We start from the raw sequence: 27,489 nt of genomic DNA, 5'->3' as shown, positions 1-27,489 counted from the left end.
TCATTGTTTATTATATTGAAGTACATTAAAACAAGTAAAGACTACATAAGGTGTGATTATTAAAGGAGGAGTTAACTGCGTGTCAGTCTGTACAGGCCGTATAGGGGTGACAGAAGGGACACACTGGTGTTTCTTCAGGGAACCTGACTCACGGAAACTCCTGTTACAATGTTTACACTGGAAAGGTTTTTCCCCAGTGTGGATACGCTGGTGGGATTTCATATTACCTAACAAACTGAAAGTCTTATCACAATGTTTACAGTGGAAAGGTTTTTCTCCAGTGTGGATATGCTGGTGTCTCTTCAGGGTACCTGCCTCACTGAAACTCTTATCACAATCTTTACACTGGAAAGGTTTTTCTCCAGTGTGGACACGCTGGTGTTTCTTCAGGTAGGTAGACAGAATGAAATTCTTGTCGCAATGTTCACAGTGGAAAGGTTTTACTCCAGTGTGGACATACTGGTGTCTCTTCAGGTCAGATGACCTAATGAAACTGTTGTCGCAAAGTTCACAGTGGAAAGGTTTTTCTCCCGTGTGGACAAGCTGGTGTGTTTTCAGGTAACCTGAGCTATTGAACCTCTTTCCACAATATTTACACTGGAAAGGTTTTTCTCCAGTGTGGACAAGCTGGTGGATTTTCAGGTAATTTGACCTAACAAAACTCTTGTTACAATGTTGACAGTGGAAAGGTTTTTCTCCAGTGTGGACAAGCTGGTGTTTCTTGAAGGAATCGGACTGACTAAAACTCTTGTCACAACGTTTACAGTGGAAAGGTTTTTCCCCAGTGTGGATACGCTGGTGAGCCCTCATCTGACTTGACTGACTGAAACTCTTGTCACACTGTATACAGTGGAAAGGTCTTTCCCCAGTGTGGACAGGCTGGTGTTTCTTCAGTTGAGATGACTTACTGAATTTCTTGTCACAATGTTTACAGTGGAAAGGTTTTTCCCCAGTGTGGACATACTGGTGCATCTTCAGGGTACCTGCCTCACTGAAACGCTTGTTACAATGTTTACACTGGAAAGGTTTTTCTCCCGTGTGGCCACGCAGGTGGGTTTTCAGGTGACTTGACTTACTGAAAACCTTGTTGCAATGTTTACACTGGTAAGGCTTTTCACTGGTGTGGACACGCTGGTGTGATTTCAGGGAATCTGAACTACTGAAACTCTTATCAGTAAGGTTTTCTCCAGTGTGGACACGCTGGTGTTTCTTCAGGTGAAAAAACTGACTGAACCTCTTGTCACAATGTTTACAGTGGAAAGGCTTTACTCCAGTGTGGACATACTGGTGTATCTTCAGCTGAGCTGACTGCTTGAAACTCTTATCACAATGTTTACAGTGGAAAGGTTTTTCTCCAGTGTGGACACGTTGGTGTGTCTTCAGATTACCCAACTGACTGAACCTCTTGTTACAATTGTTACAATGGAAAGGTCTTTCTCCAGTGTGGATACGCTGGTGTGTCTTCAGGGAACTTGACTCACCGAAACTCTTGTCACAATATTTACAGCAGAGAGGTTTTTCTCCACCTGGTTGAGTTAAAGTCTTGGTAGACTGTTGATGACTGTCAGATCTCGGTTGATCAGTGTCTCCTTGTTCCTGGCTGGTGATTTTCTGAAAGACTGCTGAGGTGATCTGTCCATTCCTCTGCATTTGGAAGTAGAGGTCATTGTGGCTCCTCCTGATGTGTCTATGGAGGAAGACCTGAGATGTGAAGGAGTATGAACACTCGGAACAGGAGAAGAACCGAGTCTTGGAAGACTGGGACTGGACTTCTGAAAGAGAGAGAGGGGAAGGGGGGGGGGGGGGGGGGGTAGAGATAATAGGGGAGAGAAAGAAGGGGAGAGAGGCAGGTTAGAACAGTTGAGTACAGATACAACTTGAGAGCTTCCACCATCAAACGGCTCCAACTAGGAGCATTACAGTACAATATGCATCTACCTCCTTTTATTGCAACTCCTAGTTTTTTCCTCACACATGTAAGTTCTGTCCCTGTGTTTAACACTGACTGACCTCCAAAGGTCTCCTCCCAATCATCACTGTCTTCAGTGACTTCATTGTCAGATTCAAGTTTAACTTCAACTTCAGAGCAGTGTGCAGTGATGTCTTCATCATTGTCTTCTTCATTTTTCACTGCTAGTAATGTCAGCATTGACCCATCAGGCTCCTCTGGTCTTTGAAGTAGCTCCTCATGTTCCTTTTTAATGTGTAGAGGATCTGGTTCCTCCTGGGGCAGACTGGGGCTCCTCTCCTGTTCAGTGGGAACCTCCTCTTTACACACAACCACCTGCAGAATGTCTAGGAGCAGAAATGATAGTCAACACTGGATTCCCCAAGTGTAAATATACATTTCCATCCTTCATGTTCAACGTACAAAATGCGGTATCACAAAAATACTTTCTAGTCTCTTGTATCGCATTTATCATTTTGGTTGCTGGGAGTTGCGATGGGTTTAATTTAATAATTACACTCTGATTATTATGTTTATATCATTTTGTGGATAATTGATTGAGTAATATGTGGCACTTTCAATGTGTATGTGAAGTGTAATGTCTCTGGACATTGTGAAATTAACTGGTTCGATTGTGGAATCAATTCAGGTTTGGTATGGTCCAGTGGGAGGGGCTTAGCTTATATAAGTAGGGAGACCTGCCACGCATTCAAGGTAGGACTGTAGGTCTAGAAATAGGACTGTGAGTCTGTGTGTGTGTGTACGGGAAGAATCTTACAAACCGTTTTATCAATCAGCGACAAGTTTCTGCACGCTGATCAAGGAAGTATAGAGGGTATACGCGTGACATCATCCTCATACCCGGAAGTTATGCGGGAATGCCTACTGAGTGTCAAAAAACTACTTTCTGGCCTTGACAGCCCATACATCCAAACAGAAAAGTCCTATCTGATTGCATTAAGCGACATTAAACAGAGTTAAACTCACTTTACCACTCACTTTGCCACTATCTGCTATTCACAATTTGCATGTGCATACCCTCTATTCTCCCACTTATGATAGAATGTACTACAGTGTACAAGTGTTTTTTTAGTATTGCATTTTGCGCAAAACAGATGTGATTTTGGTTATGATTTGTCAGCATTATTACTATTTATTGCCAAGATATTTTTTGTTGTACAGTGAAAATGTGACAGTTCCACAACAGTTAACAGAAGGAACATGACAGAAGAAAAGGACACGTGAAACGTACCGAGTTGTGGGTGGTCTTCAGGTTCCTGTTTAATAGAAACGTCCCTGGCTGAGTCTGGAGAGTTCATCTTCACCTGCAGTCTGGACTCCACACACTGGTCTGAAATGAACGAATTGAAAAAGGACTTAAAACATGGTCATTTGGTATCATTATTGCTATTTTTTGACCCTCCAGAAAAATGCGGGCAAAAATGAAAAATATGCAGCGTTTAGATTAACCTATAACCTATGGTAGGGGTGTCCAAAAGGTAGATTGTGATCTACCAGTAGATCACAAAGGCTGTGCAGGTAGATCACATGAAATCACATAAAATATATAATCTATCACTTGAATTAAGGTGACTTGATTGACATCAAAAAGGGCCTGTCAGCTCAAACCCATAATGCAATACATTGTTTTCAAGAGTGTTGCACACAAACGTCAGTATACAAAATTATATACTGTACAAGAAAACCTACCAATTCCATTTCTCCTCTCTATTTCCTGTTCCAAGTGTGTCTTATGTAACTATTTCCAGCAAAGGGATAATAATTATTTTGGTCAGTAGATCTTGTTGAGCTGGTCATTTGAAAGTAGCTCTCATGTCAAAAAAGTGTGGGCACCCCTGCCCTATGGTATTGATTCTCAAAGTGTGGTCCGGGGACAACCAGCAGTCCTTGAGGGGGTTCCAGGAGGTTCCCAGCATAAATGTGTAAATATCATAAAAATCACTTCAATCATACACATTATTATCATTAAAGCTTAGCTTACGTAGGATTCATGACGACTTTTTCATGTTTTGATGTATTACCATGTTTTTTGTACTTGCTTAATGTAAACTCACTCTGGATTCAATTGTAAATTGTAATTGTAATCATTATTTGAAAATAACCGATCTGCATGCTCACATAAAATATTTTTCAGATGGGGGTCCGCAATCAAATACAACTTTGGAGTTGGTTTGCTGGATACGTTTTTGAACGTGGCAACGTTTCAAACTCAGTTTGCAAGGTGTATGCTACAATCAATGGACGTCACGTCGCATCAAGTAGGATACACTTTAAAATGCAAAATATGAACACTTCTTGAATTTTGGCAGATTAATGTAGGCTACATTACAGTGCAAGGGAGGAGTGTGTAACTAACACACACACACACACACACACACACACACAAACGAGCACCGTCTTTTCACGGCACCACCACCATGGTTTGTTTTGTTTTGTGAATGTGAACAAATGAGTGAGGCGATGACTTTATAAACTTTATGCAGAAAAATGCAGCGATTGGGAAATCAAGTGAGCCTGCATATGTCGCCATTTTAGAAAAACAGCATTTGGCTGATTATGCAATGAATTACGCTCGTCTTGCACTACCCAGATTTAGAGGAATATCTACAGACCTCTCGTCTGTAGTATGAAAAACATATCGTCAGTTCTACAGAACAGAAAAGGAAAGAAATAAGACAGAGCACATGAAACTTACTGAGGTGTGAGTGGTCTTTAGGTTTCTCCTGTTTAATAGAAATGTCCCTGGCTGAGTCTGGAGAGTTCATCTCCACCTGCAGTCTGGACTCACCAAACTCGTCTGAAATTAAAAAAGAACATTAATAACCGGAGACCTAGTGGTGTCAAGTATAACAATATTTATAAAATGTGAGGAAGGCACAATGGTTGAAGCTCAATTCTCCCCAACATACTGTATGTACCTTGATTGCACATTGAAAAATCTATTAAAATACAGACTCTAGTGAGTCTAGTCTACAGACTTTGATGAGTTCACAAGTTGTAGAAAATAAATGGTTTAATGTAAAACAGACAAAGCATGCAGTGTATATAAGTGTAGTTCCAACATTTATACAACCTTAAAACATGTAACAGCTGGTCATGGACTGCGAATTTGGTATTCTTTGGAGTTGGGAGAAAAAATATGAAGACATGCAAAAACGTTCAATACCTATGCCCATGTAAAACCTTGAATCTTTATCCAGGTCATAATCTAACAATGATGGTGTAGGATCAGTTTGTTTGTTAGGCCTTGGGGGGGCTCTACCAGACTGCATTCTCCCCTGTGAAAAGAAAAAGACGCTGTGCTTATTTTTTATTATATTTTACACTAGCGATTACCAAAAACAATCACATCAAACAGTCAATTTTAAGGGGAAAATAGTTTAACGTACATGAACTTCATTTCCTAGTTGCAGGACTGGATATGGGTGTTCTTTCGTTGGCCTGCCATCCGGGAAGTGTACTCCACACACCTTAAGATGAATAATAAATACTGGTACCACATATAACTAGTCAACACACAATACATATTGTCCACTAAAGCAGGGGTTGGCAACTTTTCCCACACTCACTCCAGAGAGCCACTTAGCCAGGGAAACCCAGAATTTGAGAGGACCTACTTTTACTTTCAACTTTAAAATATTTTTTGATGTCAACCCCCCACACCCCCCCTCTCTCTCTCTCTCTCTCTCACACACACACACACACACACACACACACACACACCAGGGGGATAATGGAAATAGCTGATCAACTGGAGCCAAGTCTACCCACACAGATAACCATCCCCCGTACATACTCGTTTATTTGATGTTTCAGATGTTACTATTGTGTATAATTGTATCTTGTTGCACTGTATTTTTTTGTCATGCAAACTGTTCATAAAGTAACCAAACAGTTACGCAACAGTGGCGCACGGACAGTGAACACAAACTCCGTGGGTCTTAAGTTCGGAACACACCCTTTCCAGCCAGGGGTCCACCGTGGACCCCGCGTACCACTGCTGTCACTGATCCGACCGGACTGGGTCAATCGATTCGTAACCGCCCCGTTGCAACAGCGGCCCAGCCGGACCTTCTGGCCAATGGGCTAGCTCAGCTGCTACATATGCTAACATTATGAGAAACTATAGCCAAGCGTTTCCCAAACCTACCTGGCTATTCTTTGTGGGAACAAAGTATTTTATTATGCTGATATTTTGGATCCACTTCTGGCGAACATCTCTGTCCTCTGCACGCCCAGGGAATCTGTGTAAAGCGTATGGCCTGAGGCATGGACACTCGTCATGAACTAGAGGTGTGTGGATTTCACATTCGCTCTCTCTCCAAAGCTGAATTTTGCTGCTACTGTTGGAGCAGCCATGAACTACACATTTTCGTCCCGATCTTCTGTGCATCTTTGTAAAAGTTAGCGTTAGTAAACAGCAGTCAGTCAACAAACTCCACCATGTTGTTTTCACAGGTGCATTGTGGGTAACTTTGACCAGTTTGTGTAGACGCCAGGTGGCGTTTTGCTGCCCCCTACTGTTGATCTCGGGTAGCCTACTGTATTTAAATGTATTCATTTCAATTATCCACAGTATTTGAAACAGCTTATGATACCATACACTTAGTTCTACACATCAACTTAGACATTGCTCACAGATTTACTTTAATATACCCACATCAGTTGGCAAAGAATCATTTATGTTCAAACTAAGCTCCTTGTGACTGGAACAATCTACCTGTCCATATTCGTTCAATAACATATTTTCATTTGTTTAAAACTGTGCTGTCCTCTCATCTTGTGACTATACCTGTTCATGTTTTCACTAATTATCGCTGTAGCAGATCCATGATGCAATGATCCATGTGTTATGTCCATGTTATGTGAAATGTTGTTTTGTTGCAGTTTTTGTTTTGCTGTTGTTGTTCGTTTCTTGTTTATCTAGGAATTGTATTGTTTTGTCTTGTCTGGTTGAATTGTTTGTAAAAAAGTGTCTAAGTAGTGTACTTTGTGAATTGCGGACCCCCTTGAAAACGAGATGGTTCATCTCAAGGGATTGTTCCTAATAAAGAAATTTCAGACTACTGTCCAAAGTGTCCATATCTATTGCTAGGAATAGAACGCAGCCCATGTCTGTGATGTTATTCTGAATTTGGACATATCAACTTGTCTTTGGCCGCGTTTTCCGTGCAAAATTAACACCAATAGAGCACTGCAATAAGCCTTCAAAAATAGACTAACGCTTCTATTGAAATTGCAACTGTAAAGTCCAAACATGCTTGCTTTTTCACCAGAAGGGGTCAGTAAGACACAGGCTAAGGAAATATCGCTGAGAATCTCATCCCTGCAAGGCAAGCAGCCTCTCTGAAACTACAGCTGTAGCCTACCCATGGTACAACAGCATTATGTTACAACGCACGAAATCACGAATAGCAGTTCATGAATCACAATGAATAGTAACTTAAACATGTATATATAAACCTAAAACCCCAACACATTTTTTTTTTGCATATTGTATGTTTAATATTTTTACATTTTATTTCTAATAAAAAAAAACGAGGAAAAAAACCCTCCTGTACTTTCATTGAACTGTATACATTCTCCAAAACAGTTTTCAATCAATAACAATCAAGTGGACAGAGGAAAACACTCTCTGGAGACCACCCCAGATGTCCTACTTGCTACCCAGAGGACACGCACCGTGTTGCACCCCATCCGTTTCACTGTTCCCGGTTGAGAAGGTCTAACAACAAAAGACAGGGGCTTTAAAAACATGTCCAGGACCTTTACACATTTTGTAAATCATTGTAAATAGTCCAATTCAACTTTGTAAATACATGACGTATTTATTGTTCTTGACAAGGTAATAAAAAGTTAAACAAATGAATTGAACATAGCTTTCTTTTTCTTATGAACAGAGTAGACATTTTATAGAAATAACATTTTAACCAAAAATAGCCAGTGGTTACCCTACATACATTACTGTGTGTTGCCCCACACAATCATGACCAACCAGACAGGCTGCAAATGGGCCGTGTGTCACTATAAAAAATATTAATTATATATGATTATAGTCCACTTCCTTCTTTAGTATGTATGCTTTCACATTTCAGCGATCCGTAGCCGAATAAACTTCAATCGGTCCCGAGACTACCTCCCCAAGCGGTCCCAGGAATGGTTGGGTGATCTGCTCCGGGGAACGGCACACAGCATTCACACTACCACAACATCTGTCAAGTGATCCCGAGTGCGCACCCGGGACCATAGTGTGAATCTGCCCTAAAAAGAGCATTGCAGAGAGGATGTACCAGCCTGGAAACCAGACGAATTTGCCACAGGAAGAAAAATCCCTGGGGAGATTGGTCTGGCACTCTTCAGTTTGAATTACATTTCGCTCACTCCAGAGTTGTGGGTGAGAGAGCCCACAATTGAATGAGACTTTTTTGCCGTGATATTGGAATCTGTTGTAATTGCCCCTTGGAAATAAATCCTCCACACCAACGTTCCAGACCAATACAGTTATACACAGTGATATTAGTCTGGCCACGCCAGGATAAGGATAAGGCTGTTCTCTCTCCACATTTAAACGTAAATTCCCATTATTTGTTAACCACTCTCTCCAGTAGAGAGAAAAGCATGTCCATCCTCTCCTCGCTTTCTTGAGCTCTCCGCTTCTCCGCTTCTCTCTGCAGCCTCATATCCTCTTTGAGCAGCTCTAGGAGATCGTCATCTCTGCCTCTCTTCCTCTGCTGCTGAACAGCTACCGCCGCACTGGGCCCTGGTGTGCCAGACCCTCCGGCTGAGGTGCCAGACCCTCCGGCTGAGGTGCTAGAGCCTACGGCTGAGGTGCCAGACCCTCCGGCTGAGGTGCTAGAGCCTACGGCTGAGGTGCCAGACCCTCCGGCTGAGGTGCTAGAGCCTCCGACTGAGGTGACAGACCCTACGTATGTGAGAAACCCTACGGCTGTTACAGACCCTCCAGCTGAGGTGCCAGACCCTACGGCTGTGGCGCTAGACCCTCCGGCTGTTACAGACCCTACGACTGTGGCGCTAGACCCTCCGGCTGTTACAGACCCTACGACTGTGGCGCTAGACCCTCCGGCTGTTACAGACCCTACGACTGTGGCGCTAGACCCTCCGGCTGTGCTAGGCCCTGGTGTGTCTGGCTGTGATGTGTCCTCAGCGACAGAGGAAAGCAGGATAGGTGGGCTGATGCACTGGATCTCTCCCAAAGCCTCGTCCATGAGGTCGAAATAAGGCCAGGTGGCAGGTGCCAACCTCCCGCCCACGACATCGCCCGGCTTTGGATACTTGCAATCCTAAGGCAGTGGAAAACAATTATGTCAGTTAGAAAGTATGTAAAGGATTTAGATGGCCTCAGGTTTAAATGGGTTAAATGTCATGATTAAAAACAAATAGTATAACTACATACTTTCCATTTCTGCTTCAAGTTTTCCCATTTCTTTTTTGCCTGCTTGGCGTTCACCACTTTCTCCAGGCCCATTTTCTCCAGAATAACCCTAATAACAGAATACATTATACAGTATTAAACAGAGAAAATACATAATTTAAGGGTGCATGGTGTTGTTTCGACAGTCCGACAGGCATTATTAGTCCTACACCCAACCCAAAACCGGACGCAACTGGTGATTAACCCGCCACAGGGTCGTTTTAACAGCACGCTGAGCACGGGTTAGTTTTAACCTGCAGTGCATGTCGGGACGGGAGTGACGCTGTTGGACTAATGACTGTAGGACTGTTGGTATGTCTAACCAACGTATTTTTATTTAACCTTTATTTAACCAGTAAAACACATTGAGACTGCATCTCTTTTTCAAGTGGGAACTGGCCAAGCGGCAGAATACATAAATTACACTTTCAACGCTACATTGTACAAATAATAAATACATGAAAAATACCTCCAGAAGCCTATACAATATATACAACATAATAACCGGGTACAATAATCTTTGCACACAAATACACAAGAACAATTATGGACGGAAACCAAAGAACAATATATATATGGGCATATGCGAAGGCTAGTACACATCCGAACATGTGCACTTTGTGCAGGTGTTGGATTGTACCGTTAAGATGATCCTTATGAAACTTTTCAAGGGAACCATTTTGTGCGGGAACCCATTTTGGTGCATTACGTTATGCTTTAGCTATTGAAAAATAGCAGATCTACAAGCTCATAGCTCATAGCGGCAGACTGCTGGGCAAGTGCTACCGCTTTGGCATGGGGGGTCAGATCAACATGGAATGTCAGAACACGTCAGCTCCATATATGGAGATCTAAGGGTGGCAGCGGGTGCAGTGTATTGAGTGTACAGGGTTTGATGAGGTCAGATCAACATTTGGAATGTCAGAACAGGTCAGCTCCATATGTGGAGATCTAAGCTTCGTGCCGACCCAGTTATGGCAGGGTAGGGTCGGGCTTTAATTTTCAGGCCCGATGAGAACTCTAGTAACATATCACAAAAGGGTTATTTTTTCCTTACGTCCAAGCTGCACAGGAACTGTACTTCTGTCCAGTGAACAGCTCCCGATGGTCCCTCCTCATCTCTATGAAGCGCTTGTTACAGGGTGGGGTCCCTAAAAATAAAAGTACAAAAGAGTTATACATATCCTATACATAAACATCTATACTGTCATGTCATCTCTATGGTCATCTATATAGTCATCTATAGCACTGGTTCCCAAACTTGTTCATGTCAAGGACCCCCAAAATGATAATCACTAGCCCCTGGACCCCCATTTGAAAATGTATGCCAAGGACCCCCATAAGAGAAGATTTTTACAGCTCTAGCAGTGATTTTCAACCATTTTCATTTCAAGGGCCCCCGCGGTTTGACCAGAATTAGGCTACGATGTCCAATTTAATGGCATTTCTATCTCTGGGACCCCAATGTATATCGTAAAACCACTGTTAATTTAACTCTGAGTGTGTACAAATGGAACCAAATGGACCCGTTAGGGTCCATTTGTACACTATCTGAGTTACAGTCCCATATGGGTCCATTTGGTTCCTACATATCATTTAGCTGGGGACCCCCTGGAACTCCCTCAAGGACCCCTGGGGGTCCCCGGACCCCACTTTGAGAACCACTGATCTATAGCAGCGGTTGGTTCTCAAACATTGTTGGCTCAGGGCAGTGAGCTGTAAATAACATTTTAATCCATGGCACCCCTGGCCTGAATTACATTGTTAGTATATGTGGTTACTTTACAGTACCTTACATTTATTTCAAATACGTAAATCTTTCTATATTTTGATTGTTTGCCTGTTATCTGTCCTCTGGTACCACATCCAATACAGCATGGAATTGTGGACAGAGTCCTATCCAACGATAACACAATATTGTTATTGGAAATACTTACATTTGTTATTAAATTCCACGGCGGTGTCATTAGGGTCTTCCTGAAATGTCTCATTGGGGTCTTCCTGTACCTCACTGGGGTCTTCCTGTACTGTTGATGAGAAATGCAATAAAAACATTACTCAAAATGGGCTCTTACCTACCTCTACTAATGACCAAAGCTAATCCAGACTGAGCGTAGAGTTTTCCCCCATTTACACAATTAAAACTAAACTAGTCCAGTAATAATGTAATTTGACATAACATTTGGGCAGGTTGCTATGGCCAAATTTAGCCCAATTAGTGTTTTTGTGCAAAACTAATGCTTGGAATGGATTCAGCATCATGAAAACCACCTAGTTTGACATGTCACATGCTACTTAAAGCATGAAGCAATTTAGAAAATATTGCCTTATAATAGGATGTCAATGGTGGCCATACTGTACAGGCCATTTTCAACACTGTCTCCTCAGACAATTCCAGGCAACCTTTTTTCTGTTATTCAGGATATATCGAAGATGCAAAATCAGCTGAGTTTGGGGTTTTTTGCAATTAGATTGAGGTGGACCCTGTATTTTCCATAGATTTCCTGTACTAAATACAGACTTGTGACATACAACGCATTACATATCATGTTTAGTTTAAGCACAGCATTTAAACCAGCCGTAATATCTCAGTCATGTTTAACCACAACTCAGTGTTTCACTCAATGTTTATTTTACGACGACAAAACATCTCAAACGTACTGATCTGTGGGTGGTCTTCAGGTTCCTCCTGTTTAATAGAAATTAGCCCGGTTGAAGACTTCATCTTCACCTGCAGTGTGGACGCCACAGACTGGTCTGAAATTATTTAATAAATTATTATTAATACCAATTTAGTTTAAGCACAACATTTAAACCAGCCGTAATATCTCAGTCATGTTTAAGCACAACTCAGGTCATTTACTCAGGTTTATTTTACGTCAAACTTACTGAATTGTGGGTGGTCTTCAGGTTCCTCCTTTTTAATAGAACGGGCTGAAATGAAGAAATTAATATTAATAGTACCAATACTAATAATAGCATTAATTTGTATAGCACCTGTCATGAACCCAAGGATGCTTTACATCAAAAACAATGAACAAACCAAACGAACAACAAACTAGATGCCATAATCCTGAGGGAATAGGGGCGCGTTCGGAAATACCGCACCAGAGCGCACTCTCCTATTAGCTTGCATTGCACAGTGCGCTAATTTCCGAACGCGCCCTATACTAGGTGTCTTTTCAAGGCAGCCTTAAAGGACAGCTCAATAACATATAGGCTCATTTTCCTACTTCTATTGATCCCAAATGACTTGCCATGGGGTCTATTTTGCAGAGTTGCGGCTGCCGTCCAGTTTCCCCATGCATAGAGCGGAGCCCACTTTTATACAATTTGTGTAATTTCAAAAGTGATTTTATTTTGGGTGTTACGCTATTTCAATGACATCATACGAACGTTGTTTAAACTTTGCACAACAGATCATTGATATGCATCCAAATTCATTCTATGTTAATTCACGCTGTTGACACTCGGCAGTCTGCAGTTTGTAAGCTTTGTCTAGAGGTGAGAACGTATGTTCTCCTGCTCAAATGTCCGTATACTGCCTATATTGAGCTAGCAACTGAATTGTATGCGTACGTGACAATAAACACCTTGAAGATAGAAAAATGGGAGACAGTAACATACTGAGGTATGGCTGGTCTTCAGGTTCCTCCTTTTTCACCTGCACCTGCAGTCTGGAAACCACAGAATAAAGAATTAAAATTCCAGTTTAGGTTTTATTAAGGAGAGGAACGCCCCTTACAACTTCAACAATAACGGACATTAAGAGTAACTTATTTGGTTATTCACTTGTCAACTGGGCAAGTTGTTTCACAGAGCACCTGAATAATCAATTATAATTCATAACCTTTTTCCAGTTCAAGTTGGCCAGCATGCATGAATATTATGTGGGAAAAAATAATCGATAAAAAATAAACAAAAAAATATAAAATGTAATCTCACTGATAAGTTTGTGAATAAGACAAAACGCATCATGTAGCAAAAGAAAATTGCCTGTCATGCAGGTTGATCACGTGACACAATGCAAACAGAGCTGCAGTGGATGTTGTCTTCTTTTTAAGCTAGTTCAACTTCTGACACAAAAGTAGCTCTGTCGGGACCGCCACCTTTTCCTTAGGGGTCTTTCTGTCAGAAATGAAGGTTCAAAATACCGTGCAAAAACAGGCCTGAGCAGCGAGCATGATGGCCTTGTGGATTTAGGTGGTAGTCGATGGTAATGGCGCATGCAAACTTTGCTTGGGTGGTACTGATTGTGGGTGTGTGTGTGTGCTGGTTGAGTCGCTACCAACCAATGAACAGACAGACGCTATATAATTACACACAACAGTACATCGAAAGTATTACATTCAACACTGTTAAGGGCGAGCTCCAAAAACAAAGGGACATATTTGGAAAAGTTGGACACAGATTCACACAAAGAAAATGTGTTTAATTAATGCCACTGATCCGTACAAAATACCAGCCAAAGAGTACTACAGACTCTACCATGATTTGCTGCCTGCGGTAGAGGAGAACGATATTTATGTTGTCATCTGCGGCGCTAGTGCTAACACTAAAAACCGTTTTAAAATCGCTTGAAGCTCGCAAACAGCTCACAGATGGAGCACAAATATTGGAAACACAAAAGCCACCGGACAGCCGTGGGAGAACAGTTTCTCACAGACTACAGTATGACTGCACAAAGTGCACATACTCTGACATGAGAGTGTGTGTGTGTGTGTGTGTGTGTGTGTGTGTGTGTGTGTGTGTGTGTGTGTGTGTGTGTGTGTGTGTGTGTGAATTACTTTGCTTTGTCATCGTCAAGGATCCTCTTGGCAAGCTCTTTCTTCAGTTCCCTGTTCTCTTCATGCAGCTGGTGGATTATGTTGCGCCTTCGAACACACGAGTCACATTCATCTCCAGCCGTCTGTGTCTGAGCATCCTGCGTCTGGGAAACAGGCTTGCAAACCTCAGTTTCACCCGTTGCTTCTTCTCCATCTTCACCTAGTAGTGACTGTGCAGTCTCCATGATTCTCTTTTGGTGGTCTCTCTTTGTCCCTGACGGCTTGATTTCACCAAGGCCCAGGTAAGACTGTGCACAGTCTGGACTGGATTCCAGGATTTCATATACTGGTTCACCTGGGAACACACAATAGGAAAAAAAAACTAAATAATGGTAGGCCTATTAAAGTAACAGTTTGGCTACCAAACAGCACACGCTGTCAAGTGTAAACATTAAACAAACTGCATTTTCTTCTCTTGCTGTAAAATTAACTGAAATAAAGCGTCATTTACTCATGGCCAAGGTTTAATGAAAAAATATATATATATATAATTAGGCTTAATAGGCTACAATACATGTCTTTAGCTAGGCCTATTGATTGACAAAATGATGACTCTACTCACTGCTGTTGATTTGAACCTGACGTTGTTCGTTGTGTGCCAAAAAGATCAACGTGTCTACGTTGTTTGGCAACAGAGAACTTCTATTTTTGTTGAAAATAAATCCCGCTTTGGAGAAGATGCGCTCTGATGGGGTTGAAGTGGCAGGGGCGGAGAGAATCCTCTTCGCTACAGCTGCCAATTTGGGATAACGATGCTCATGATCTTTCCACCACGACAGTGGTCCGAAACACGCTTTGGATTTGTCTCTTAAGAATTCATTCAGTTCACTCCCTGCAGTCTGCCCCTGGTCCTGATCTCCCTCGGATCCATCATCATCGTCGTCGTCGTCCATTGAGAGGAGGAGGTGGCGTTCTCTCTCTCTGCCCGTTTTAACCCTCTTTGCCGGCGGCGAAGCCGTGTCACTGGAGGTGTCACTTACTTCTTCCTCCCGGACCCTGACCACTGGTGTCAGGCTCTCGGCCAACGCAGTCACCTCTGTGTACACCAGTTGCTTTTCCTTGTCGGATAGCCACTTTAACTCCTTGAAGCGGGGGTCAATAGCTGCGGCCATGATAGCAGCCTCAGTCGGGTCTGAGAATTCCCACCTCCCGTTAATTTCCTCCACCAGTTTACGTTTCAGAGCTTTGGTGGCGGTACTGTCACCAGCTTGCACTGTAAGCCACCGTTTTTTAATATTCGACAGCATTGGCACTACTGCTGATACAGACACGTTTTCTTCTTGCGACAACAGTTCAGTCAGAGTGACAAAGGGCTTCAGGACGGCGACAGTGTCCGCCGCGATGGCCCACTGCTCCATTGTCAGGTCGAGACCTCGGTCTGGTCTTTTGGTGACGTTTGGATCAGAGAGCACAGCGGAGATTGTCCGCCTCTGTTCACAGAGACGCTCTAGCATGAAATACGTCGAGTTCCAGCGTGTTGCAACATCTTGAATGAGACAATGGTCTACGACTTTCTGAAGCTTCTGTTTCTCTGTTAACGCAGCAGTTTTTGTTACACTCTTTTTAAAGGCGGCCACCAGTCGCCTTCCAATTCCCACGGTACGGGTTACTGGCTCGTGGTGTTTTACAGCTGACTCAATGCAAAGCTGTAGTGTATGCCCCGCACAATAGACCCCCTTGACAGTCCCCCAACGCTCTTCTTGGTTCAGAAAATCGAGGCACAGAGCCATATTGGAAGCATTGTCGCCAACGACCACAGCCCTCTTCTCTGCACGTATAGCGTATGCGTCGGCTACTTCTCCGAGTTTTGTTGCAATGCTTAGACCTGTGCGAGACTTCTCCATTAACTTGGTCTCCAACACGTAGCTTTTCATTTCCCAGTCGCTGCTAATCATGTGAGCCGTCACTGTTATGTATGCTTCCATGTTTATACTGGACCATAGATCAGTTGTGAAACTAAGTGCAGTGCACTCATCAATTTCACTAAGAACTTTCTTCTTTATGAGGGCGTGTTTTACAGCAAGTTCTCTTGAGACATACTCTCTGTTGGGCAAAGTATACCCTGGCTCCAGTATTTTTATGAAGCGATTAAACCCTTTCCCATCTATAATGTTTATTGGTCTCATGTCCTCTGCAACCATTGAGACAAGTCCAGCGGTGATGACACCCTTCCTGTGATCCGTAAGTCTTCTCACTGTTGACTCCATTGTCACGCTGGAATCGGCGGATGAAGCAGGACCAACATCCAGCATCGTATTATGCATCTAAAAGCACAATGATAACAATTAGCCAAGCTTGTAAACTTACATTAGCCTTTTAGCCCTGGTCCAGTGCTTATAGCAATGGTTCCTAGAGTGGGGTCCAGGGACCCCTAGGGTCCTTGAGGGAGTTCCAGGGGGTCTCCAGCTAAATGATAGTTTGTAACTAAATGGACCCTTATGGGTCGGGTCTGTAACTCTGAGTGTACACTCTCAGAGTTAAATTGACATTGATTTTACAATATAAATTGGGGGTCCCAGAGATAGAAATGCAATTAAATGGGGGTCCGCGTAGACTAATGCATTTTAAACTGGGGGGGTCCTTGAACTTAAACGGGTTGAGAATCACTGCTAGAGCCTTCTCTTATGGGGGTCCCTGGCATATCTTTTCAAATGGGGGTCCGCGGGGTAGCCTAATTAGTGTCAATTTGGGGGTCCTTGACATGAAAAAGTTTGGGAACCACTCAACCACTGTCGTGTGAGGGTTTAGATTAGAATTTCACTGAAATAAACAAAACCAGGTTGCTGCAGCCGTGAGGCAGCTAAGTGGTACTGCTGCCCGTGGCGTCGGCCCGGTAGTTCTGAAGCTGCACGCACGCCCCCCACATGCACGACAATGCGCGTTGACGGCTCGCTCAACACCTAAAACAAAGTAAGCGGTGGCGCCGTCTACCTAGCTGGCAGGCTCCTTTGTTATGCTTTGCAAAGTTTGCATAACATTACCTGATGTTCTCACTTCTCACTTAGTATCACTTGAAGGGGGAGGGGAGTTGCACCACTCAGTTCACACGGGTGTGACTTTTTTCTTTCCATTTAGCCTACTGTTCATTTACTAAATACTACTGATCAGTTCAAAACCTGAAACTCACATGGTTATCCCTGACCGTTGTTGGTTCTAAAACCACTGTTTTGAAAGCAAAATAATGTGGGTGAGTATTATGCAAAGGGATTTTATATAAAACTAAAAGGAAAAATGTACAATGCAACTAAATAATAAGAAATATAATTACATTAGAATAGCTGGTTTTCCATCATATAACTAGCACGAGCTGAGTCAGAGTGGCTATGTGCACATGCATGCGCGTGCACGTGATCACATTTGATCACTGATCACATTTCTGCCAATAAAGTATCCAATCATTCAATCAATCAAAGCTACTCAACGAAACAAAGCCTACTACACCTAGGAAAAAGTCTATTCTCCAGGCTGGGAAGCGTCTCAGGTCCCCAGCTTCTCTGAAATGCACTTTGTGCCATTTTAATAAAGTAATGTAGGGTAACTTCTTCTACTACGGCATTTCCGGGTTGTGCCTGCACCGATCCTAGCCCAAACATTGCCGATCCGGTTGGATTCCATTTCCTTTAATGACTAAAATAGTGCATTTTAGAGAAGCTGAGGACCTGAGACGCTTCCCACAGTTCCCAGCCTGCAGAATATACTTTCACCAACACAAAAGAGGCTTTGTTTCGGTGATTAGCAGAGTAGTCTTGTTTATTTTCGATAAAAAGTTGGACCGCTCGCACAGCAGTGGAATTTTCACCCGTGTGAACAAAGGCATTCTCGTCAGGGCGTTAGTGAGAGACTCGCCAGTGGTTCCCAAACCTTTTCATGTCAAGGACCCCCAAATTGACACTCATTTGAAAATATATGCCAAGGAACACCATAAGAGAAGATTTTCACGGTTCTAGCAGTGATTTTTTTTAACCATTTCAAGGGCCCCCAGTTTGAACTGAATTAGGCTACGGTCCCCTATTTCTATCTCTGACTGGAACCACAATGTGTATTGTAAAATCAAAGTTATTTTAACTCTGAGAGTCCATTAGCCCCTTTCGGAACCCTCGGTTACCTTTTCTGAATTGGTCCGAAAGGGGCTAAGAGTCAATTTGTACAGTTACATACCCATAAGGGTCCATTTGGTCCACTCCTAACTATCATTTAGCTGCGCCGGACCCGGCTAAGGCTAACTGTGTTTCACCCACGTACTTTAAATGCTACTCACGTGTTGCAAGTGATTCTTCAAGCTCGTCGTAGACTTGTGATATGCCAGTTTCTTCTCGCAAATTTGGCACTCCGCTTTATCCGGCTCATCTTTGCATATTTTAAAATGTAACCAGACCTTTGACTTCTTTTTCTGCGTGGACATGACTGCAGCAGCTGCACGTTTTGACTTGACTATTGTTGTTGTGTTGTGTGTATGTACTGTGTTCGTGTTGTTAACACACGACGAGAGGAGGGGACGGAGTACTCGGAGACGTTGAGGAAAAACGTATGCGAGGCGCAAGCATGGCCCGCGGACCAAAAGGAGCCGGCTGCGGACCAAAAGGGGACGCTTTTATTTTATTTTTAATAGGAATTAGAATAGTCGTTTTTTGTATTATTTCAACTACGAATGTTCGGTTTTTTGGGGGTCAGCCTTAACATATTATCACATCATGCACAACTTTACATCCCATTCCCAGCCTTCTGCCTTACTGTGATACTGTCTGACTGACTGTATTTGGCGATAGTGTGTAGTGGATCGTTTCGCACACACTCTGGTTTCAACCCGGACGAGAGAGAAAGACTGACACGGCTGCCGTCTTTCCTTGTCCGGATTGAAACACACACACACACGCACACCATAGAGACACACGCGCACACACACACACACGCGCGCGCGCGCGCGCGCACACACACACACACACACACACACACTCATAAGCAGGAAACAATGTTTTAGACGAGAGAAAGGGGGAAAAAAGTATAATGTACCATACTGGGCTGGCATACATTCCACTGTGTATGTATGCAAACGAAACGAATGTGTTATTGTCTATCTCCTTTAGTGGCTAACAAACAAACCGCTGCAAAACAATACAGTATGGTAGCCAGACTAGCCACGTAGGCCTACTGTTTTGAAACGTCATGTTTGTTTTTGTTTTCTTTGTGTAAAGTATGCGTGTGTTGTGTTATATCTTATGACCAGTTGGCGTATTGCTGCCTCCCACTGTTGGTCTCGGGTACTGTCCATTGTTGATTGAATATAAGTTTGCAAAGGCAGGATAGGAGAGTACAGTTCAATACAACTTACAAGACCCAAGAAAGCACTATGGCTCAAGCCATGGAAATAATTGTTTCCATTGGGTTCCTTTGTACTCATTGTACATTTAATGACAAATATACAATCCTATGCAAAAATAACAATAATCATGTAAACATTGAAAAATGCACCTACAGGATATATATATATATATATGCTATATATATATATATATATATATGCTATATATATATATATATATATATATATAGGCCTATATATATATATATATATACATATATCTTCTTTTTTTTGGGGGGGGGGGTTACTTCGAGTAGAAGATACCTGTAAACTTGCTCATTTCGAGTGAGTAGGGATTCACTTTTGTTTTACTGTTGGTAGGGCATTCCACATTTTTGCGGCATATTAGGAGTAGAACAAGTTGAGCCAAATCTGGGTTGAACGTGATTTGTGGAGCTCCCTCTGGTGTGACTGTGGACATTTTTAAGTAGTTTGACAGGTACATGGGATGGGCCTTTGTCTTTCTGGTGTGTAGTGACCATGCAGCCCATTGCATGTACTACCTCGGAGCCATCCCACCCTAGCAATGTGAGCATATGTGTAGCCTGTTGCAGGTGTAGGTGTAGCCAAGCAGTAGCCTGACCAGTTTGTTTTGGGATGTCTGGAGCCTTATACAAACTGGTCAGCTTACTACTTGGCCTCACTCCCCGAACCCACCTCACCCCTGCCCATTTTGACAGGCTGGAATGGCTTAGGTTTGACGACAAAGTACAGCATCTTGCAATGGGTCTGGTCCACAAGATGCGCTACTCCACCAAGATACCCATGTCTACATACTAAATACTTCCTTAAAAGTCCACACCCACAACACCAGAGGGAGTTCAACAAACCATGTGCAACCCAGATTCAGCACAAACAAGGGACTGAATTCATTTCGCTACTATGCCACCAAAATGTCATTAAGTCATGCAAATCCCTTGACTCCTTCAAAACCGCTCTCAAAGGGCACCTATGGACGGCTGCAATTCAAAACTGTAAATTCTGAATCCCCAGCCCTTTTCCCCTCACTGTATATTTTTTCCCCTTTTACCTCCTCTATGATGATTTCCTGTTTTTTGGCTATATATAAGTATATATTTGTACATCTCTAAATGTTATGAATTGAAAATGGTGGACCCTCTTGTAAACAAGTGTAATACTTTATGGTGTCGTCCACTCACAGTTGACAGTTTTTGTATTGAGTTGTGCTATAAGAAATAAAAGCTCTATGTGCAGAAACGACGGTTGCCGTCACCTTACACTTTGTTGGTATGGAGATGGTTCCTCTGCCACCCAGAGGTGGCATATTGGATCTTCACTTGCGACAACCTACTAGCCCCAAACGGTTTAAATGATGAACTCTTACTCTTACTTTTTCAACTCTGTTTTTTTATTTATATATATTATTATTTTGGTTCTATGCTGTTTCATGTCCCGCTGTCATTGTGTGTGATGACCTTTTTGTGTATTTGGAGTACAGACCCTCCATATACCTTTAATTTATTAGGTCTGACCCCCCAATACATCCAGGGGATCAAGTTTGATTGATTGAATACTTTATTAGCAGTTTGCAGAAGAGAGGGAAATACAGCACAATAAAGTACAGGGAAGTACAGTTCAATACAATTCAGCTAGATTCTATGGCTTGTTTCCATTGGGCTTGTTTCCATTGACCCTTGATTGTAAAGATGTTTGGCTACTCCTTTATTATGAATGTTAATTGTTAATATGACAGTGACCAATTAGACTTATTCTATTACAGAACTGCTGTAAATGATACTGTGAAGTATTGGACCAATAGACTTACAAAAGGAAGTAAAGTCTCCTCGTCCACTCTTTGCATCCTGACAGATGCAGTCTTGGTTAATGCATACACCAGAAAGAACTAGTACGCTAATTTCCCTATTTTATAGTTACACTGTTTACACACAGTGGAAAGCTGTTTCTCCAGTGTGGGTAAGCTGGTGTCTGTTCAGAAGACTGACTGAAACTCTTGTTACAATGTTTTACAGTCGAATGGTTTTTCTCCATTGCAGATACACCGGTGGCTTTTCAGAGAAGGACGCCAAGTGAAACGCTTGTCACAATGTTTACACTGGAAAGGCTTTTCTCCAGTGTGGACACGCTGGTGTAGCTTGAGATCAGCTGACATAATGAATCTCTTGTCACAAAGTGTGCACGGGTGTGGTCTGTATCCAGTGTATCCAAGCTCGTGTCTCCTCAGATTTTCGGAGCTAGCAAAACTCTTGTCACAATGTGTACAGAGGAAACGTTTTTCTCCAGTGTGGCTGTGGACATGCTGGTGTCTTTTCAGAGAAGCTGACCAAGTGAAACTCTTGTCACACTGTTTACATTGGAATGGTCTTTCTCCGGTATGGCTATGCTGGTGGCTTGTCAGGTGACTTGACTGAGTGAAATTCTTGTTACAATGTTTACAGTGGAAAGGTTTTTCTTTGGTGTGGACACGTACTGTCTCCCCCCAATCATCATTGTCGTCAGTGATTTCAGTGTCATACTCAAGCTCAACTTCAACTTCAGAAAAGTGCAAAGAGATGTCTTTATCAACTTCACTTTTCACTGCTAGAAATGTCAACATTGACCCATCAGGCCCCTCTGGTCGTTGAAGTATCTCCTCCTGTTCTTTAATGTGTAGAGGCTCTGGTTCCTCGTTACACACAAACATGTGCAGGATACCTAGGAGCAGAACAATAACATAATAGTGAAAACTGGATTTCTAAAATGTAAAACAATTCATACTACAAAATACATATTTTGAGTAATTTTTAGAAGTTCTATGTTAATTACTTGGCCACACGTGGGCTTTGATTTTGGAGTAAAGTCTAAATAGGGTTCGTCTGTATGTAGGCTGTCCAGCGTGTCCGCCAGACACATCAGTGTCTGTCAGGCTAGCTAGTTGTGCCACTGCCAGTAGGCAGTTTTTCATCTGATAGAATATGCTTCTTTCCCCTTTTTTCAGATGATAAAAGTGCAGAATGTAATCTGTCGAATTCTGTTTCATGCACTGAAATATGAAAATATATGCAATTGTAATTGATTGAAGATATGCACATTCTTTCTATTCTTCTGCCTACACATACACGTCATGTATGAGCGAATAGTGGAATGGCATCAATGTCACGTGATTCCTTGGTTGACGCTGAAAAAACTTGGATGTGAGTCTCAAAGAATATTAGATAAGCTTATTGGCAGAATCGCTGAAAGTTTAATATATTTGGTGGTCCTGTGTTCATTTTTCATTAACAGCGGTGGTTGTTGCAATAATAATACAATAGGCTACTTCACCATATATATTTGCCATGTACTTAGTCCGCACCCCCCCCCCCCCCCACCTCTACAACAAGCATATTTACATACAATAGTTGATATACAAGCTAGAGATTTTGTAGATCTGTTCATTTCAGCAAATGTTTCACCTCAAAATTGAGGAAAAGGCCCATCAAAGATCTGTGTTGTTTTTCTAACAGCTGTACAACAGAACAGAAAATATGAAAGAAAGAGAAAGCACATGAAACTTACTGAGGTGTGGGTGGTCTTCAGGTTCCTCCTGTTGAATAGATATGTCCCTGTCTGAGTCTGGAGAGTTCATCTTCACCTGCAGTCTGGACTCCACACACTGGTCTGAAATGAAGGAATTGAAAAGGGACATTAATGACCACTGCGTCAGTGGTCAACAGTTATTTTCTTTTATGATTCAAATTTGTATTGCTTTTTCAATTTAGTTTCACAAACAATTAAGACAACAAACGAAACAAAACTAGACAATAAAATAATAAATATATCACGAAATCTTTACAGAAAAGATAAAACAATACAGACAATACAATACAATAAAATAATAATAAAACAAATTAATAATAAAAAAGGGAAAAAAATAAAAATAAATGCCATTACACCTGGGTAATATCAATTTACACTTTCACGGAAAACAAGAAAGAAAAACAGACGTTGCGCTCACACCACAGTGGGATTGACAGTAATATGCATTATGTATCCTCCCCATTTCCGTATATATTTGTCCAGTCTGTCGGACCTGGTCAACAGTTATTAAAGTCAAACAACATATGAACGTTGGGTGCAAAGATAATGGTATATATACTGTATATATACAGTTTATAAATGGTATTGTAGAAGACATTACGCTTAACTAAAGATTACACATGGGAAATGTATCAAAAGAGTGATTCCAACAATGCAAGTAATGGCTTTAACGTGAATAAGTGCAGTTCAAACAATGGGCCAACGCAAACAACTTAGTAGGGGTGGGCTGGTCAATTTATTCATATTATCAGTTACAATTTTGGCTTGTTTTGTTCTGTGTTTAGTTTTAACAGTTTTAACACTTTCGCCCCTCCCTAAAAGCTCAAACTCAGTCTCAGTTAGACTGTGAGATGTTTAGTTCAGATCTAGTCAAGATGGTGGAGTCTTTGTCGAGGAATCTGATGAGGAAAATGCCAAAGCATTTCCGGGGGTCCCTGAGAACCCGTTTTAAGAGAGGTTGGGAATATATTAAAAATAAATCGAAGAAATTGTGCACTTGGTAACTCCTTTTAGATTTTTGGCGTGGTGTTAGGTATGGGCATAAGGTTTTCTAAACTAAGACATAGCAAACTAGTTGGACACGCCCCTTAGTTGCCTGTTTGCATAGCTCCCGGCAGCCATCGTGGACGCCATCTTGAAAATTATGCCTTTCCAGAGGTTATTTTGTCCTACATTTTTGAGCGGTGCCTACACTCCTTTACGCACCTATGTGTGTCCGTATGTATGTATGTATGTCCGAGCACAAAAGTTGCAACACGGTAATTCTGTCACTTCTCGACCGTTTCGGACGTAGGAAGGCTCACCGGAATCGTCCAAGTGTAATGAAGGTGCCCAGTCAGGATCGGACTCAAACATTTCCATGGCTGGTTTCCCTGAAGAGGAAACAACAAAATAGTCAATTAGTTAATAAACATAAATTCAATGTACGTTTTTTTTGTTCCCTAAAAAAAAAGAAAAGAAAAAAAGAGCACAGTATGCAGCATTACAGATAAAGGCAAACATGACCTTCACAAATTGGTTCATTCCAACAGCAACATTAACAGCAAAATCAAATAGTGTTCAAGCAAGACAAGCATGTAGTGATGTGATGTCAAAACATTAGACGACTCGATGGCACAGGATTCAAACATGTTATTATTATTATAACATAATTAATAATAATAATTGTTATTATTATTTAATCAAAATAGCTGATCTGCAATCCCACAACTAATTGCAGCGTGACATGGCGAGAGCTTTTAGATCTGCTGTCCATCAATCGGTTACCTTGTCTTTTTGTCTCTGCCCCTTTCTGTCTAAGCAACGCAACACACACACACACACACACACACACACACACACACACACACACACACACACACACACACACACACACACACACACACACACACACACACACACACACACACCTGTAGAAATGTAGCCTGGCGGGGCCAGACCGATCACCGACCACCCAGATATACGGGACAAGGCACAACAAAAAGCCGCTGACGGCAGAAGTCTCTTCCTGGTTTTTAGACAACTGGTGGCAGGAAATGAAGCTCGGTCAGATAAAAATGTTTTTTTATTAAACAACGCGGAATGCACAGGTGCTAATAGCCAACCGAGCAAAGTTCTAACATCCGTGGCACCTTGGTGAGCGCTTTATATTTGAAATCTGAACGTTTATTTACACGTTTGCTCTGTATATGTAGCAGCCGTGAAAAACAGGCTGAAGTTGCTGCATGACTGTCATGATAGTCATGTTCATGAGTCATGACAGTCATATTCCAAGGCTGGGAATCTGCATGCCGGTTGTGGTGGCTTTGGGCCGAATTGTAGTCCCAGTCCACTGTCCAGCACTACACTTAAGGGTGGCCCTTATTTGCCTCTATGACACGCTTTTGAGCTCTGCACAGATAGGTAGAGTAGTGGCCGGCGAGATGGAAAATGGGCGACCATACCTGATACAGTTGAATTCAGTTAATGTGGAGCAACACAGCTGGGCTACCCTAGTCGAGTTGCATTAATACCTATATCAGTGGTTCTCAAACTAGGGGTCCTTGGGGGAGTTCCAGGGGGTCCCCAGCTAAATGATAGGAACCAAATGGAAATGGACCCTTATGGGTCTGTAACTGAGTGTACAAATGGAACCAAATGGTTACATTGGACCATGGAACTAGTTTTCTAGTCTTTGTAGTGGGCACCCTCAGACGACCTGAGGGCAACAGTTCAAACTCAGACCGAAGTGGGTGATCCGAGACCTCCAGGAGGGAGGAGGCTCTCTTAAGTATTTGCCTCTTGTACAGTTCTATGAGTTGGGCTTGGGTTCTCCCAGAAATCTTACTTTGCCAGAGTCAGATTACCGTACCAGGCAACCATACAAAACATGAGAACAGATTAAATAAAACTTCTATAGAAAAGAGTCATCAGTACAGACGAGACACTGCTGGACTTTTCATGTAGAGGCAACATGATTGTCAAAGGAGAGTTTGTTGTCAAGAACGACACACAAGTATTTATAGCTCTCTACAACTTCAATTTCTGTGCCATTAATGAGTGTAGGAGCAGGACTGGGAGGAGTCCTTCTAAAGTTGATGATCATATATTTTGGTCTGGTCACATTTAACTGTAAGAATGACTTGTCAGTTGTCACACCAGGATATGAAGTCATTGACAACTGGCCCACTTCATTGTCTTCAAGAAGGCTAACAATCACAGAGTCATCAGGAAATTTGACAATATACCCGTTAGGGTGATTGCTACAACAGTCGTTGGTATACAGATTGATTGATTGATTTAAATATTTATTAACAGTTTGCAGAATTACAGTACATTTCAAGCACAAACTCAATACAAAGACTGTTAACTGTGAGTGGATGACCAATTAAGCATTACACTTGTTTACAAGAGGGTCCACCATGTTCAATTCATCAAGAACAGACAGAATATACAGTAGTGAGGAGAGACAACAGCCTTGGGGAGAACCAGTGGAAGAGAGCACTGAGACCTAACAGTTAAGAAGACAATGATCCAGCCAACAAGGTTGGAAGACAACATGGCAGTTTCATGTTTTTGGTCATTTACCTTTGTGAAAATGCCGTGAACAAACACGTCTCTGCTGGGGTATGTCGTGGAACGTCAAGTCTTTGCGCCGTACAGCTGAGAGCCAAGCCAATCGACGTCTCTTTGTCAACTCCTCCATCTGAGGTCCGTGATGCCGCTTCCATGTTGGGAAGCGGAAAAATCTAACTCCTTGGTCTACCTCATTCCGTATCACCCGAGGCGAGGCTGGCGACCGCCGGTTGTTATAGGCTCTAAGGTTATAGCACCCTATAACTGAGCAACAATACACCATTGTGAGTACAACACATTAACGGAATAGTCAGTGCTGTTTACAAGCCCGGCCGTGATCGTGTGGAACGAAGTCGATTAGAAGTTAGAACTAAGCCAAAGAGACTTGACGTACTCCACGTCTCCACCGCTACCTTTAGCTTCCGTTTCAGCTGCTAACAAACGTCCTCCTGCTGCTAAACAACACTGTTTTGAAACGACACGTTTGTTTTCTTCGTATTTTGATTAATGGTATTAACTATTAAGTGTCAACAACGCCAACGGCAGCCAGTCAAGGCAGCGTCTAGTGAGCTAATCTAGTGAGCTAATTTAAGACTTCCGGTGGACGATCTCTTCAAAATAAGAGTACCCTCTAGAGTATTGAAAAAAAGTTTAATTTGCACATTAAAACTACAAATTAAGCATTTAAATGATGCTATATGATGCTATAAGACACACATTATGTTTCTGTGTAAGAATAAGTAATTAAATCCTTATAATAATAATAATAAAGTTATCTAAATGGATAAATGCTATTCACTGGAGTGCATGG

The 27,489-nt window shown here is 42.2% G+C and overlaps 2 protein-coding genes across 2 annotated transcripts; both read right to left on the bottom strand.

Annotated features, from left to right (window-relative positions):
* LOC310855747 (uncharacterized protein) lies at positions 1–27,225 on the bottom strand (the record flags this gene model as incomplete). The annotated part of the gene is made up of 6 exons (XM_083760869.1): positions 26,691–27,225; positions 24,428–24,496; positions 23,103–23,204; positions 3,201–3,299; positions 2,011–2,295; positions 1–1,772 (listed from the first exon to the last, which is right to left on the bottom strand). The coding sequence occupies exons 1-6, from the start codon at positions 26,959–26,961 to the stop codon at positions 1–3; spliced, it is 2,598 nt and encodes an 865-aa protein (XP_083616995.1). The 5' UTR covers positions 26,962–27,225.
* On the bottom strand, positions 7,865–18,722 carry LOC310861761 (E3 SUMO-protein ligase ZBED1-like). The gene is made up of 10 exons (XM_083769376.1): positions 18,486–18,722; positions 14,790–16,491; positions 14,189–14,522; positions 13,029–13,078; positions 12,291–12,335; positions 12,063–12,158; positions 11,339–11,428; positions 10,459–10,552; positions 9,384–9,471; positions 7,865–9,270 (listed from the first exon to the last, which is right to left on the bottom strand). The coding sequence occupies exons 1-10, from the start codon at positions 18,627–18,629 to the stop codon at positions 8,551–8,553; spliced, it is 3,363 nt and encodes a 1,120-aa protein (XP_083625502.1). The 5' UTR covers positions 18,630–18,722; the 3' UTR covers positions 7,865–8,550.
* Positions 27,226–27,489: the final 264 nt, after the last annotated feature.

Source organism: Protomyctophum parallelum (assembly GCF_964188405.1).
Source record: "Protomyctophum parallelum genome assembly, chromosome: 1".
NCBI lineage: Eukaryota > Metazoa > Chordata > Actinopteri > Myctophiformes > Myctophidae > Protomyctophum > Protomyctophum parallelum.
Note: the sequence above shows the minus strand (reverse complement) of the source record. Positions and strands in the feature narration are given on the sequence as shown.

Coding starts and splice junctions, on each gene's coding strand:
- LOC310861761 (XM_083769376.1), bottom strand. CDS start 18,629: ATGTCCACGCAGAAAAAGAAGTCAAAGGTCTGGTTACATTTTAAAATA. Junction 16,492..18,485: donor TGAAGAATCACTTGCAACAC/GTGAGTAGCATT, acceptor TTGTGCTTTTAG/ATGCATAATACGATGCTGGA. Junction 12,159..12,290: donor TGAAGACCACCCACAATTCA/GTAAGTTTGACG, acceptor AAATAATTTCAG/ACCAGTCTGTGGCGTCCACA.